We start from the raw sequence: 17,285 nt of genomic DNA, 5'->3' as shown, positions 1-17,285 counted from the left end.
AGCGTCTCTCTCTCTCTCTCTCTCTCTCTCTCCCTCTCTCTCGCTCGCTCGCTCCTTCTCTCTCGCCTTCCTCTTACGATCACACACAAGGCCGTCCATTCAAAGCCCTTCCTCATCCAGCCACAGTCCCCTGAGGTGTACAAAATGTGTGAGGCTGCGCAGGGAGAGCGGGGCTCGCTGCTCCTCGCTGCTCCTCGCTGCTCCTCGACCCGTAGGGTTCTCTTTTTCACTTTCCGCTCCGCTTGGAGCTCGATGATGAAGGCTCCATCGAGTAACTGGCGCTGGACAGATTTCTTTTAAACCGGTTGAACACTAAAGCTGTAGAAAATGTACTAATTGTGGTGCTGCTGTGTACAATTGTTATTCATGTGTTGCTCCCTATAGATGTGACCCATATTAACAAGTGTCACACAAATGTCATAATGTATTCATACAGTACTGTTCATTTAATATGTGAGGAAGGTTCAAAGCCAAAGACGGCTCATTCTGACAAATACTGGTAAAAGCTAGTTTCACAGTGACAGCTTGTTTTTTGAAAACTTTCTACCCAGACGTTTTATTGTGAGTAAGTACAGTACACTGAATAGCTTTAGCCCAAACCTTCCTTAAAAGCACCTCTCTTGCGAGATTTGCACAGTTGCAGAGCAGCACAGCAGCAGACTGTGATGTGAAGTCACTCAGACTGTGGTCAGAGTGTGGTCCAACCTTAACGCCATAGACCTCATGTGCATAATTAAGTCATTAATTAAAGAACCTGCAGGTTTGTTTGTTTGCTTTGCACATTTGTGAGACCTGAACATGCAACGACTTATAGCAGCACAGCCTCTAGAGGACAACACATCATTTAAACGTTTCATAGCTCCTTTAACGTGGCCATATAAACGAATGACATTGAGGTCCAGTCCCAACACGTCGCATTGTTCCTATTATTCCCACACTGCGGTATTGCTGACAGCGCAGCAGGTATACAGCACTGGCTTCAGATGAGGTGAAGGGGTGAGGTTGTCAGACCATTGGGGGGGGGAGGCAGGGGGAAGGAGCGCTGCTGACGCGGAGCCGGCACCGCGGCGAGAGAGGCGCGCGTTGCACTTGGCGCCGGAGAAAAAAAAGGACGCGCGCACCTCCCCGCCGTCACAGTCCACTTTGCGGAGGCTGAGGGCAAGAACAAAGGAGCCAGGATGTAGGATCGGCCCGAGGACAGGAACAGCGCACAGAGCCCCGCGGCAGGCAGCCTGCTCTGAGTCCCCGGGTCCCGGACTCGCTCCGCTGCGGGAGTCCGGCCGCCGATAGCGGAGCAGGAGGAGAGGAGGGAGCCGCTCCGCTGCGCTGCGCTGGATGGATCCCGGCTCCCGTGCGTTCAAACTGGGCTCGGGACTCGGGAAAACCCTTATTTAGCAGAAGTTGGATTCTGTTCCATTCGCCACTTTTATTCGTGAGTATGAGCAGGATTTTACGGTTTTCTTTGTTTGGATCCATTTGTGTTTCGGGACGATGGTGTGATGCGTTTTCAGATTTAGTGGAACAAACCAGTGGAACGAACATATTACGGAAAAGTTCAATCTGTTCCATCTACGGATTCCTTTTATTTTAACTAACCATGTTTTATAGCTGCAACATTTGTTTAACTATTTTTTTCCAAACGTGCGCAATTTAATTGCAATTGCTTTAAAACTGACCATGTGATAAATATTATCATTATCATTACCATTGTCAATCTTTGAAATAATAAATACTTTTAAATGAAATCACATTGAACCGTGACGATACTTCCTCACAGATAAACGTGGAGCAGCCTCCCGATTCAACAGGTTACTTTGAGTCTGACAGTCCGCGCTTTTCCCCGCGGGCCAGTTAAAGATGCTGCTCCGCTCTGCGGCTGATGCTGATTAACCAATTAACGAGCTGCAGTGGACACATACGTGTCAATGGTTACCGTGCGTGCGTGTGTGTGTTGGGGGGAGGGGGGAGGGGGCTGTGTGTGACAACGCAGCCGTCTTTGTGTGTTCTAAGGTTTTGTAGCTTCTTCTGAAACCTGTGGGTCGCGTTTTTGTCTGATTGGGTTCATTACTTCTCAGCCTGCTGTTTTCAGCTCTTTCTCTTTATGTTCCCTCGTCTTCCTCAGATGTCACCTGGTTCTGTGGGAAGCCCAGTCTGAAGGTGAGGGGGGCTGCTTTGAAGACTCCACCCCAGAATGGCGACCGGCGTGGCAGCGTGGCTGCCCTTCGCCCGGGCGGCGGCCATCGGCTGGATGCCCGTCGCCAACTGCCCGATGCCCGTGGCGCCCGGGGACAACTCCAAACGACAGGATGAGCTCATCATCCTCAACGTGAGCGGACGGCGCTTCCAGACCTGGAGAACCACTCTGGACCGCTACCCGGACACCCTGCTGGGCAGCTCCGAGAAGGACTTCTTTTACAACGAGGAAACCAAGGAGTACTTCTTTGACCGGGACCCCGACGCCTTCAGGAGCATCCTCAACTTCTACCGGACCGGGAAGCTCCACTACCCGCGGCACGAGTGCATTTCGGCCTACGACGAGGAGCTGACGTTCTTCGGCATCATCCCCGAGATCATCGGCGACTGCTGCTACGAAGAGTACAAGGACCGGAAGCGGGAGAACCTGGAGCGGCTGCAGGACGACCAGGAGGAGAACAAGGACCTGAAGCTGCCCAACATGACCTTCAGGGAGACCATGTGGCGCGCCTTCGAGAACCCCCACACCTCCACCATGGCCCTGGTCTTCTACTACGTCACCGGCTTCTTCATCGCCGTCTCCGTCATCACCAACGTGGTGGAGACGGTGCCCTGCGGCTCCACCTCCAGCCAGAAGGACACGCCGTGCGGCGAGCGCTACACGGTGGCCTTCTTCTGCATGGACACGGCGTGCGTGATGATCTTCACCGTGGAGTACCTGATGCGGCTGTTCGCCGCGCCCAGCCGCTACCGCTTCATGCGCTCGGTGATGAGCATCATCGACGTGATGGCCATCCTGCCGTACTACATCGGCCTGGTGATGACCAACAACGAGGACGTGAGCGGCGCCTTCGTGACGCTGCGCGTGTTCCGCGTGTTCCGCATCTTCAAGTTCTCGCGCCACTCGCAGGGCCTGCGCATCCTGGGCTACACGCTCAAGAGCTGCGCCTCGGAGCTGGGCTTCCTGCTCTTCTCGCTCACCATGGCCATCATCATCTTCGCCACGGTCATGTTCTACGCCGAGAAGGGCTCCAGCTCCAGCAAGTTCACCAGCATCCCGGCGTCCTTCTGGTACACCATCGTCACCATGACAACCCTGGGGTGAGTAGTACCGCGGGGGGGCACACACTGCATTGTAAGCGCCTTTATCTCCTGTTCACAGGTGTGTGTGTGTTTGTTACAGGTCGGAACAGTTTTTTACTCAAGTTAAATAATTGAGAAAAACTAAACACTTTGAATTTCTAATGAGCGTTCTGACAGCCAGCGCCCATTACTTCACTGCACTACAGCTTATTTGAAGCTGCCAGTGTGAGTAATGGTCGGCAGTGTAGCATTTATCTCGTAGCACAAACACTCGTGGTGTTGTGTTTGCTTCACTTAAAGCTCACCAAATAGGGCGACAGGGGCTCAACGCACATGATACAATTAAGGTTTGAATCAGTGCCCTGACCCGTCACAGGTTTGTGTGTAGGTCTCAATTGGTGAAACTTTTTTTTTGGTTTTTGTGTGTTTTGTTTTGCGATCTGAAATAAGAGATCATTTCACATCTGAGAGATAGAGCTGGACTGCAGGACTGTAACTTACACTAGCCTCCTTGTGACATTCACCTGACTTTTCATTACTTTTAGATGAATTTACAGAATCAAGAAATGATATTTCTTCCTTCTAATTGGAGTCACCCTGAAAGTTTTCTCTGTGAAAAGGCCTCATTCAGTGCAGTATTGGATCAGGTGTGGACCCGGAGGCGTCCCACGACACGCCGTGTCACCTTATTACGACTTATTATGACATGAGCTAGGGATTCACTGCCACGAATGACAGGGTGAACAGAACAGAGAGAAGCTCTTTATTATGAAGGCACAATGGAAGAACAATTGAGTTCCTGGAAACCACTTTTACCCTTGGACTCTTCTTGGAGATCTCACTGTATATGCAGCTGCAAAACTGCCTTTTGGGCTGAAATGGTGTGATCTAAAATAGGTTTCCTGTCCAGATAGGACAGATCGGCAAGATCTGCAATGTTCATTATTGAAAGAAATTACTGGACAACGGGAAAATACGTGTCATGATGCATTTTTAAACCCTAAAAAGATGCCAAATGATGTGAACGTGTGCCTTTTGTGGCTCTCGGCCAACAAAGTGTGGCTGGCAGATCTGTAGCGTTGCATTAGTGCTGCAACTGCAGGTGTTTCACAACCATCAGTTCTAGTGGAAAACAATTGTTCGTGCTTCACTTTGCGGTTTCGCGTGTCAGCTTTTCGCTTCCACTGAAGATGCGCGAAGCAAAGAGGGACAGCGACGGGCCTCAACAGCCCGTTAGTCCCTCTGCTGTGAGGGCTGACGAGGCTGCCTGACCTTAACTGTGCCTCGGTGTGTGGATTATAAGAGGCTCTTGTGTATCACGCATGCAAAGGACAGAAATGTCAAGGTGAATGCTTCATGTAAATTATAACCTTGAACAATGAGTTTGAGAGCGGAGCCATTATGTGTGACACACAATAGGCAGCGACAGCGAGGGGAGTCTATCCACCTTTCTGTCAATATTCACCTTCGTTGCAGATTAAGGATGAAAAACTTTCAATTCATGTTAAAGCTTCCCACGATCAAACACCCAATGTTCCTAATATGTTTAAGATATAATATATTGACGTTACCCTGTAAATTAGTCTATAACTAATAAACACACAAAGCAGCTTTAATGAAAAAATGGCATGTGACCATTCAAGGTGAATATTAATGTTGATGTACTTAGTAATCAGGAGCCCCCTGAGTGGGTGGGGTCAAACGAAATAACAACCTCTCTCTTGTATAGCAATAGAGGAATTGTTACAGCAAGAATCTGAATGTGATCCACCGCTCCCAGTAAAACCACTTGATTAAAACAGGCTTTTTTTCTATCCAGAATAATGTTTATATATGTAAATAAATGCATGGTAGTACACTGAGCCATGCTGGCACCATACGGTGACAAGTTAAAGCGAGTCAAGCGGGAGTATCTGTTGTAGTTATTGTGGACAGTTTGCACATAGTTACAAAATGAAGACAATGTCCTGTTCCCTCCCACTTTGCCAATCTGTTCACCTGCCCAAGTGACATATGTTGAGGTAATCGGGTCACTTTTAATCCATCTGTCCCATCTTAGTCTCCATCAGAATAGCCAGTGATTTGGCTTTCTGCTGTAACTGAGCTTTTCTGGACCCCATTCTCAGACCTCTACTGTAAGTTTAGATTAGTAGCCTGCAGGTCTTCTGTTTTGATTAGGTTTAATATCCACAAAAGTGGCAGAAACTAATTTATGAAAAGAGAGAAATTTGATAAGTCAATAGTAAGCAAAACAAACCTCTGACATTTATGGATGAATGTCAACATTTTGATCAGATCAATACAGATCAATCCCCAATGAGCACAAACACATTCATATGCTGATTAACTCACACACAAACGCATTCATAGTTATTGCCTTTGATCTGGTTCCTTCGCCTCCTTCGTGTCGGCGTGAGCCCAGACAGCACAGCGCAGCAGTTCTGGGTAATGGGCTGGAGCCGAGGGAGACGAGGGGCCGACTGGCTGTATAATCAGCCGCTTTCACCGTCCAGGAACAGGGGTGTTAAATCAACCTCAGGTGGCTGATAAAAGGATCTGGATTGAATCTCAGCAAGGTCCGCTCCCCGCGGCTGCCCGCGGGCGCTGCCGCTGTCGGAGCCGGGCCGGACCCACCGTCGTCGGCATCAGTGACACGGGATCCAAAAGACTGATGAGAAAGCAGAAAGGCCCTCTCTGCTGGCCCGCTTCCTCTCCCTATCGTGCTCTCCACGCGTTCTCCCTTCATCCCCCACCACTCTCCCAGGGGAACACCTATTTTGAGAACACAGAGTATGTGTGAGAGATAGTTATCAGTTTCCACTAATGCCTGATAGCGGACACAGGTACAGTAGATGAGAGCAGTCCATTTTACCTGCGTGACAGGTACAGTGGAGACGAAGGTACCTCACCATTATTAACCCAATAATGAGAGAAATATTAATGAGGTGTGCTTTGAAATCAAGTGAAATGAAGTTATAATTAGTGATTCTCCCAGTTGTGGAGTCCTGGTCCTGGACGGAGACTTGTTCTGTAGCGGAAAGTGAGAGAAAATGTTGTTATGCATGTAGGTCATGTTCCCATCTCTGCCTTAATCAGTGGCTATATATAATTCGCTTCTTCCTTCAGAGAGACTTTTACCTCGCTCCCCTCTGTGTTCCTTGCTCAACATCGCTTTTAGACGCAGTGGACTGGGCCCGGGGACCAAAAGGCAGGAGGGAGGGGGGGGTCAGACGGGTCACGCCTCAGGTTCACCAGAACCGCGCTGCATGTGGAGCCGGTTCCAGGCCTGGTCCGGAGCCAGCAATTTAATTTCAAACCGGTTCTGTGCAGTTCGACAGCCAACGAAGCAGCTCGCAGCCAGGAAGCTAGTTAGAGCCAATCTAACTCTTTGCAAGTCTACAACCGAGGCACGTCTCAGGGTTTGAATCTAAACTAATACAGTATAATAATATTTATTACTGCAGGCATGTGCAACTCATCCCTGAGCTACTCCGCTAGCTGAAGGCTAAAGCTAACAAAGGCTCACATTAATACCCTGCATTAAATGTCTGGCATCCAAAATCTACACTAGCGATTGTGGAGAGCACACAACCTTTGTGATACAAAGATACAACGTAGCACTTGTGACCTGCCAGATGGACACATAAGTCTTGTCCGCCGGATCAAAGGATGAGGTCTTGTGAATATGAAGGGTGGCTCAGACAACCATCAGGTTTCCTGCACACACTGGGCAGTGGGACATGATGTCCAGCTGTGATTCATCACCTCTGGTCGCTGCCTGCGAACCTCAAGTTGTATTTTACTTTCCTCCTTATGGAGAAATGTTTAGCTTTGTAAATGGTCCAGGACAGAAATGTACTGCATGTACCAATAGGGTGTCATAGTGTCGATTAGCCATTAAAGGAGGCTCACAGACGGTCACAAAAAAGCCAACGGTGGGGGGAAGATCTTTGTTTCTTCCTCCTTAAGGAATAACTTAATCTGTAATGTAGAGAAAAACAACTTTATCAACTTATTCGTAATCGTGCTTCTTGTCTTCAGTCAGTGTTGCTTGTCAGCATTTTAAAACATAACCAGGACTAATGGTCTGGATTGACCAGTGACCTGAAATAAGAGCGAGAAAGTGCAGTACAGGAGGTGGGAGCCGTGAGTCTGTTGATAATAAAGAAAGCAAAAGTCTCAGGCTCGTCTACGTTCTTAGCTTGGCAGCTACTGCAACTCTGTGTAAAGGATTGAGGGTAGAACAAAGCCTTCCTTCCACGTTCGAAGTGAATTCATTGTTTGAGCATAGTTTTTGCAGCATACTTGTAGCACCTTGGATGTTTTTGTATTTTGTATAAGGGAAATATGCAATAAATGTGACTAGCATGTAAATAAAAGCATTTGGTTTCTAATATCCTATTGGCTCTATTAGGTTTCCAGTAATAATGGATAATTGGGACCCGTATGAAATTTAAATGACGTTTGAGAATGTGCCTAATAACTTCATTATAGAAAGACACACATTGTTTTGTTAATAATTCAGTAGTCTTGTGCCGCACAGAAAGTATAGTGCAGTATCGTACAGTACAGCTTGTGAATGTTGCTTCTCAAATCATCACAGGTTATTGTGCTGGTTTTCTATGGCAGGATGCTTGAAGATAGAATTAATGGGCTCCTTTGCAGCCTCGCTGAACCTCTGGGGTCAAAACCAGTGCAGCTTGTTAGAAATTAAAAATATTCCCCTTTTATCAGGCCAAGATGCTCTTGAAGCCAATTTCCCAACACAAGGCTCTTTAATAGAAACCTTTCTAATGATAGCTGTGGAATTTAATTTGGCTCCAAAGCGGGTTCATGCAACACCTAAACTCATTTAAAGCGAATTAAACTTGCAAAGGATAGTGGTGTCAGGGACACTTAATGACCTCTATGCTTTCTTGCCATTTCACTCATTAATGTGGTCACATGACCGGAATCTTATTCCACTGGACCTTGGACTCAACACATTATACACGCTAACATGTACTGTATAATAACGTACTGACCTTCTGGTTTGGAGGCAGTAAACAGGAGAAATTGGCTGATGAAGCTGCAGCTCTGTGTCTCCATTCTCATGACATTCAGTCTCTAAGATTCTCATCAGTTCTCCTATCAGATCTGTAAATCACCTGCGTTCCTGCCGGTACAGGAACGGTAGCAGTCACCATGACCGAAGGAGCTGTGGGTCTGATGCAAAAAAAAAACAGCCATATAAATTAGTGTAAAAGAACAAATGTGTTCTTGCACTTTAAACTATTTTAGTGAAATAAATAAATAAAATTGAATTTAGTTTTTCCTTATGCGCTAACTTATAAAGTTGTTTTATTCATTTACTCCATTCTTTCATCTTCCCACGTATCTGGAATCAAGCAATCCTGACATCTGAGCGATCCTTCATCCATCTTCAGAGCAATCCAGCTTGAAAAGACCGAACTGTTCGCTCTGTTTCTGCTGCCACAGGACTCCAATTTTCCCTCCTTTCATCTTTGTGTCTCTGCTCTCGTCTGCCTCTTTCAGCCCCTAATTGTTCAGGACTTTCCTCATGCCAGTTAAGGTATAATGACGGTTTTTCTTACACGACTCACGATAACGAGGCACTGAGCACAATACGGACTAAACTCAACACGCCGGTTATGCACCGATGTTCTCCTCACGCACTGCAAAGTGGACATAGCAACTCCTCAGACAGCAGCACCTGAGTTTTACCTTTTCAGAAACACCTTTTTAAATCATGTATTTATTTACAGTGTAAAACTGCATAAATGGGAAAAGATACTTTGGAGAAGAGAAGATGCAATAGGAGTAGAGGAGAAGGTACAGTGGAAGGAAGGAAGGAAGGAAGGAAGGAAGGAAGGAAGGAAGGAAGGAAGGAAGGAAGGAAGGAAGGAAGGAAGGAAGGAAGGAAGGAAGGAAGATCCAGCACAGTTGCCAACGTGTTTTTCACAATATTTGTATCAGGGCACAAAGGAGAGCATTGAATGACACGCTACGCTCTGCACCTTGAATGAGCCGTCTATTTTTAGGCGCGCGGCCCTTATCTCACCACACAGCTGGCAGGGTCGGCCTCAGAGAAGCGCTAAGGAAGTTGTAGTAGTAACCTTCAACGCGCTGTGAAGGAGGATTCAGACGGGAAGCTGTGGCTGTGTGAGACAACGCTGCCAAGGTTAATTGAGCGTGTGGTGAAGTAAAATGAAGTACATAAAACACGGAGATAAACAATGACATGTGTCATTGTCCCCAACTGTCAAAATACACTCAAACTCATGGGAAATCGAAGTGTTTCACTGCCTCCGTGTCCGCTGTCGTCTGCTTTAGCCTGAGGTCTGAGGAAATTAATTTATCATCCATTACTCTAAAACGCTTTAGGGCACATGCATGGTTTTATTTGCTGTGTGTTCAATCTGACAATAACATAAATTTAAAGTGATATTTTATTTAGGGACATATGAGCAAAAATACCCCACATTTAAAAAAAAACTAAAACAATCTAAACTCATGCTCAGGTTTTGTTGTGGCAGCACTCAGTCGTTTAGGAAACGCGTTTGAAGTTGCTGATGTAACGGCTGACGTCATGACTGAGCTTCATGACGGAGGAGCTGCTCTAATTTAAACATTGCATAATGCAGTAGTTATGTAAAATGACAGCCTGGCGGTGTGACCTGAATCTGCCGCTCGATGCCCTCAACTGAGCTGTAAAACACTGGAAAGAAGAAAGTGTGAACGCGGAGGTGACGCGGCTGAAAACCACAGATGAGTCGAAACTGGGAACGAGACGAGGAATCGCTGCTGAGTCTGACGAAAATCAACACAGATACAGTCAGATTTAACATTAGACCAGCACATGTATTGGATTTCAGCTGCTGTGATCGAAGTAAAAGAGCTTTTTGTTGTTTTTTTTGTTGTGGAACAATAACCAGATATTTGTGAACACTGTTCATTGTTTTACATGACCAGTGGTTTTGCATGATTTCTTTTGACAGCTAAAAGTATTAGGTTGTTTCTTTTAACAATAGAATTTCGGGACTTTTGACTCATATTAAAGAATTTGGAGACTGCACCTACAATTATTTCATCACTATTTACTACAGAGATGGCAGAGCCACAATGTCTGTACCTGTCACTGCAGCACTAATTGGAACCACATGTGTCCACCTAAAGTTAAGCTACTGCACCTGAACATGTAAATAGCAGAAGCCTGCTACTTAGAATTACATATTCTGAGCCTATTGTGCTGTGAATCTGGTCGATGGACTCCAATTTCGGGCGCAACATTTCTGGCAACGCTTTCAAATAGTTTTCTTTAAGTGCAACATCGCAGCAACCTCAACAAAACCCAAAGCCAAAATAAACAACCCAAAGTATTTCGCTGATTACCTCGCTTCATAAAGGACTCCATACAGAAGTGTTTTCCTCCATCAGACAGGAACGCGGCTCCGTCAGACACGTCAGCACGACGCGTCTCTCTTGGAGGGAATCGGCAGATCTGGAGGCCAATTATGTAAACATCCCAAGGCTGCAATGACCTCTGCGTGTCCCTGCAGCCTCTTCAGGGCCCATCGCTCTCACAGAAGCACAGTTACTCTTCGCGCCAAGTGCCTTTGTGCTTCAAGTTCAGGTGGTGGGTGACGCGAAGTGTCGCAGCCGTCGTTGCAGAACAGATTAACATCCCGTCAAATTTAAAGCGCCTCGTCCTCTCTGGGTGTAATTTACCATAAAACTGTCGCTCAGACCCACTGACGCTCCACATCTGGAAGCTCTTTTAGTGGACTTTTATGTAAATTGCTCGTGTGCAATCACTGGGCGACGCTCTTCAGCTGCCGGGTCAAAGAAGAGTTCAGTTATAGACGATCCTGCAAACAAATGACACGTTGTGAACTCAGACACGCTCCTAATGTTATCAAAACGTCACAGAATGCATTTATGAAATGCTTTTCCTTACCATTCTGCAAATACTGTGTTAAATTTACCCAAATGGCTTCTTTGATATAACTTTAAACAAGGCCGTTGCTCCATTGTCCAGTTGTGATGCTCACATACCCATTCTGAGCACTTTTAACGCAGCCAGACTCCAGAAGTTCAACAGCTATTAAGTTGTATTTGTTGAATTCAGCCTGGAAACTTTATTAAATTCACTTAGGCAGTTCAAGAAGTCAAGCTGCTGGTCCATGAGGAATAGAAAGTCTCCCACAGGCAGTCAACAGTCCTGCCCTCAGACCACAGAAGGAACCAAAGCAGCAGCACTGAGTGCATCTATTTCAACCACGCGGACTTCATGAAAACGTGTTTTTAGTCATTTTCTTGTGTTCTTGAGTCTTTTCCTGAGCATTTGTTTACTACACTGTGGGACTGTCCAGCCACTCAGTGACATTCAGCCCCAGGCGCATTGGTTTTCTAGAAACACTGCTCACTTCCACGCTGTCGCACGCTTTGGCCATTCTACTGCCGCAGACTTGGCCTGGCAAACTTGATGCGGTAGCCAAGAGGAGATAATGACGAGTCAGCTGGAGGAGAAAATTGACCCGGGTGATTTGCATATCAACTTTTGGATTTCAAAGCATCCCCTCCATTTTTGAGCAGGGCACAATAAATAGCAGCCCGAGGCAGCAGATTGGTTCTCTCACGGGCAACAGGAAAATCTTCTGCCGCGACTGCCCAGCACATTAATTTGAATGTCTCTAGTAAACAATGTTTTCAGCCGATGATACTGACGGGCTCCTGTTTGGGCGCAGGGACTGAAAAATAATGGGCAGAATGCATGTAGAAAGTTGCAGCAAAAATACAGCCTCCAGTGTCAGCGGCAGTAACTTAGAAATGATTTCTTACCTCTAGACAGACACATGTGGAACATCTGGATCTCTAGAACCAGATTCAGACAGATGTGTGCATGGAACATGCGCTGATGAGGTCAACGCGCTGAGGTTCAGTGCAGAGGATGGAAACAGCTGTGCAGATGTGCACACCTGTAAACCCTGAAGTTATGTGAAGTGACAGACAGAGAATGACCACAACAACCTCACACTCAGGCGTAAACTACATTTACAAGTGCTGAGTGGCCTAAACAAAAGCACCAGTTCTGTCTTAATCTGAAGACGCTTGTTGGGTCAGGCACATCAACAGGGCCGTCAACAGTCGCCCTCGACACTGTTGTGTTTGTGCATGTAAGTGTGAGACGAGCCCCTTTGGCTTCCACTTACTGTGCACATTCAAATTACTATTTGTCTGTTCTTTGTCGAACTCTGCAGGAGACGCCATAGATTTGTTTTCCACACATCTATCACCTTAGATCTAACAGCGATTGCCTCTATTGATCTGATCCTGTGGTTTTAGCCTGAGGAGAGCTTGTCAGTTCGTACATTAGTTTTAATCACTTCAGACAGGAATCCGAAGATGGAACAGAGGTTGTGTTTGTTGACCTTCATGTTAAAGTTGCACATAATATTTTAGTTTCTTTTTGAAGCTGTTGTTCCTGGATCCTAAACTACGTTAAGTAATAATGGGCCTTAAGCAAAGCCTTGATTGTCTATTTAAAAATAGTCAACATATCTAGACCATAAAATCTTCCAGTACCTGCTGTAATGGGCCAACCACCACCATCATACACCATCGTATTTTATCTGTCGTGGGTTTAAAATATAATTGGCTGGGATCCAACATAATTTATTACCTATGACGATTTCTTTTTCTAATTTCTGGAAATACCTCCCTCCTCTTCATCATCGTCTCCTCCGTGGCTTTGGCGTCATCCTGGAAATCCTTGACATCCTTTTTATGAGGTTATTTGAGAGCTTCACTCACCTCTATATTTAGCTGATGCTATAATGATGAATCTGTTGGGCTGACAGAATTCAATTACATAAACATTGAGTTTTTCGAAGCAGAATAATCTCCACAGTCATTTTTTCCCCCAGCTGTGGGGACATAAATCTATTACTACCAATAAATACTTAGCGTTGAGAGCAAACTTCAATAATTAGAGAGCAGACATCTTAATGGATCATGTGGTCTCCACTGGCGGTCTCCTGAAAAAACCTTTTGTCCCTATAGTACAGCTCAAGCTTCAAATCACCTACAGCTACTCTGTGTTGTGTAAAGTCATTAGAAAAAGCAGGGCTTCTGCACCGACTGTACATGTGAGGACAGATCCAGGCTGTAGTATTCACAGCAGATTCCCAGAAGCAGCTCAGTACTGAATTAAAGGTGGCACTGGAGCACAGAGCGTGTTCCACCAGCAGCGAATGCGCTGAACGTGGCCGCGTGTTCGCGTGTTGATCGCGTTCCCCCCGTCGTGGACGGCTGTTCCTGCCAGGCCTGCCAGACTGCGTGACCTTCACGTAATATCAGTGAGCTGGTTCCAGCACGAAGCAGAGACGCTCCCACAAGGTAATGTGTTATTCCATCCTGGGGTCATTTTATTCAAGGTTCTGTGTTAGGAGTCTGTAGGAGAAGTCACCGGCAGCAGCTTCTGAGCCGATAAATATTTGATAGAGCTTTTATTTTGTATTCCTTCTATGTGAGTGTACTGTACATAAAAATAATATAAAACGAGTCATCTGAGCCGTCGCCTTTCTTATTTATTGTCTGTGCATTAATGTTGTAATAATAAAGACCGACAGGTGCATCAAAAGGTGCGCGTACCTTTATTTTGGTTTTCAAAACATGCAACACCTTGATAGTGTGTAAATCATCTGATGCTCTGGGAATGAGAACCATTTAACACATACTTCCCTCATTACAGAACATGCCACAATTAGGTAAACATTATGACAAATGTCTACTGTGCATTGTTCCTAAAAATGTGCTCACACACACTAATCCCTGCATAAACCAGGGGGGGTGTTAAAGTGCCCGAGTATTTAAATGACAGCAACGGTCCCAACAAGGGCCCACCTCCGTCAGGTGTTCTATGTTTAGACTTTTTGAGAGTTGTCACGAGTCGGCCCGTAAGAACCGGGGCCGCTTGTCAAAGGGAAGAGTCGCCATGGAGACAAAGCGACTCGGTCTAAATTCTCTCCTGTGGCCTTTTCTGTTCTGTCATTGTCTCTTCAGACGAGGCGACAGCACAATGCTCCGCTCCCTCGGGCTGTCAGCAATGTGTTCGTCTACTGTTCTCAATACAATAGACGGTCTGTCTTGTTTGGTGCTCGTCCTGGAAAACGCCGTGGCAGATTCTGAGTCAGATGGAGCGCGTCCGTTGCTGTAAGAAACCCTCCTCCGCGGCCGTTTCCAGCAAACAAATTGGCAATTACCTGGCGGAGCTGACGTCCAGTGATTCATCCCAGCATTCAAAGTCCGTGTTTCATCACATGTACAAATACCCCGTTCTACAATTTAAGATCTGCCTTGCTCGGATTAGTGGTTTGGCCTCGTTCACGATACTTTTGACAGCGCAAAATGAGCTTTCCTTTCTTTGCACGCTGTTCAGCCATTACAGTAATCATACCACGAGGATCCATAAACACACAGCTTTGTGCCGTTTCCTTGTCTTGATAGCCTTCCATATTTAGTAGCCTTGCCCAAAATGACTGTCAAGGGTGCGAAGTATTGTTGATACAGTCTTTCACGTTAGCCGGGCTTCTACTTAGACTGTAGATGTAAATGCACCTAAATGCAGTTCGTGTGAAGCAGGCTACTCTTTGCTGAATCACTTTTATATGAGCAGCTAACAACTTGCTTCCTGGCAGAAAATCTAAAGTAAGATATTTTTATTATGAAACTGACAAAATGAAATATTAAAATAAAAATCAGTTTGCTTGTGTTGTATTGTTGGACTAGTCTGGTCAGGAAACACACCAGCAGTTGGGCCCTGAAGGAAACATAACGCGTTCTTTTGCACTATTGTAGCGTGAGGCATCTTTTAATTTGCTGAAGTGTCCTTGTGTTCTTTCAGGAAGATGTTTTCTGACAGCGGTCTCTCTCTCTCGCTCTCTCTAATTCTCTTATTCTTCCACCTATGCTTGATTTCAGACATAATTTCCTCTGCTAGCGTTCAGGAATCAGGAGTGAGACGTTAAGTAAACCGTGCTGCAGCTTTATGTCTTTTCTGCCTCCTACTCTATATTTTGCGCCTTCTCAAGGACATGTCTTCCACATCTCTTCTTCTTCTTTCTTCCAGAAGCAAACACAAACAAAAAAATCGTTGTAAATCTCACTGTAGCTCTTAAGACATAAGCTCAGACATTTTTTTTAGTACTTTATTGCAAATGGGCTCCCAAAATTCAGGAGGGCCACAACAGTAAACAGGACTGACTGATGCATAGTGGTATTCTTGTTCCTTTCTCCAGCCGGTCGAGGCAGACAGCCTCCCACTCTGAGTCCGATTGCTGGAGGTTTCATACATTAAAGCCAATTTTTCATTACCACGCTTGCCCTGTTCTTATATAATCCTTTATATTTGTTTTTATTACTCCAGAAGGTCTTAACCCTTTGCAGGGTGCCTTGAAATAACTCCTGATGTGAATTAGCGCTATATAAATGAACTGAGCTGCATTAATCATTGATGCATTCATGTGCTTGTTGGTAAATGTGAAGATAATACTGGTGGCTAGCTGGGGATCAATAAAGCCTTAATTCAATTTACGCTTAGGCAATATATCACAATTTATCGGATAATGACCCAGATCTGCAAAATATGAAAAGATCAGGATTGTTTGTGTTTCATTAGCTCAGAAATGTTTTGCTAGTCGATAGCACGTGAGCTGGTGGCGGTCCGATCACGTTTGATGACCAGTTTATTGCAGACGGTTCACTAGGTGCCTATGCTTTAATAAATGTACTCGCTTGCTTCGCACCACTGAATTCAGGGCCACAGTTGTAATTGTTAATAGAAGCGCTCTGTTTCCATTATACCATGTAATTTAGGACAGTACACCTCAGCCTGCATTTTGTGCTTCTAACCAGCCAGAGATGAGAAATAGGACTGTATTGTGTTAATGGCTGAGTGGTTGATGATAGCGCTTTCATGAGTGAGCTATAAGATGACTACTCAAGCACAATGAATGCTCCGGGCTTTCACATGAGCTCATTAAGCCCCCCAACTCCAGCTCTCCACACATCTTCATCAGTCTTTATGTCCGTCTCTCGCCGACCCACTCTTTCCACTCCAAATTCTACAATTAGACCTAATTTGCTCTCTTCAGTAATATGTTATCTTCCAACAGATGATGAACGCGCAACATCAGTCGGTCTGAGGGACCACAAACCCCACAGCAAACGGTTGAAGAGGCGAGTCAGTTGATGCTCAACATTAAGTTTTGCCTTTCATCAGACTACAGAGGGCCAACTTCAAACAACAAGCGAGCAGCGGTGATGCTAACTGACACCCGTGGCTCCCGTAGCCACGGCTACGGATGAAAGCGATCGCGGCGGTATTTGTTTCTCCATCACACCATTTAGTTAGTGGTGCAGGGATCGGGCCGAGAGCCAACACCCCCCCGAGGCTGTTTGTCATGAAATACTAATGTGATTTAACTTTATGAAAACGGCTAAACTTACCACTGCATCATTACACTGTGAAGGGGAGGCCTTTTAATGATGATGATAATGATTGTGTGTGTCAACGCCAGTGATGGATGTCCACCCACATCCAAACGAGTGGCATCCGACAGGCGATCACATGCTCATCATTAACGCACCGGCTCATTGCTATTCTCTTTGCATTTCGGGGCCATCTTTGAAAAACGCGTTCATATAAAATAAGATGGATGCTGGTGGTAGGTGGCTGAATGTATTCACACCAACCGCGTCATAAATCAACAGCACAACTCTGAGACTCGTCCAGACATCACATGCTTTTGAGGTGCTCATGTCAGCAAAGCTTAAGGAGTCATTAAAGCCACGGGAATCAATTCATTCTGAGACCTTTAGGCGGCTACGATGCTGTGATGCATTTAAAAATGTGTGTAGATGAGAAAAGGTCAGCGGGGACATGTGTGCGCTTTAAAGGCATTCTTTCTTAATCTTAATCTTAAAGCTGCCTTGTTGTTTCATATCAG

General features: G+C 45.7%; 1 protein-coding gene across 3 annotated transcripts in view; it reads left to right on the top strand.

Moving 5' to 3' along the window:
• The first annotated feature begins 1,018 nt into the window (after positions 1–1,018).
• The window catches only part of LOC114855700 (potassium voltage-gated channel subfamily D member 3-like), a 43,389-nt gene continuing 27,122 nt past the window's right edge, over positions 1,019–17,285 (top strand). The window contains exons 1-2 of one of the 3 annotated variants that reach the window (XM_029151071.2): positions 1,019–1,432; positions 2,123–3,294. In XM_029151071.2, coding sequence (XP_029006904.1) covers positions 2,192–3,294 — 1,103 coding nt within the window. In that variant the 5' untranslated portion in view covers positions 1,019–1,432; positions 2,123–2,191. The remainder of the gene's footprint in view (positions 1,433–2,122; positions 3,295–17,285) is intronic. The other 2 variants (XM_055509027.1, XM_029151070.3) reach the window with 2 other exon arrangements.

Source organism: Betta splendens, chromosome 5, assembly GCF_900634795.4.
Source record: "Betta splendens chromosome 5, fBetSpl5.4, whole genome shotgun sequence".
NCBI classification, from domain to species: Eukaryota; Metazoa; Chordata; class Actinopteri; order Anabantiformes; family Osphronemidae; genus Betta; species Betta splendens.
This window is presented reverse-complemented; position numbering and strand designations above follow the sequence as displayed.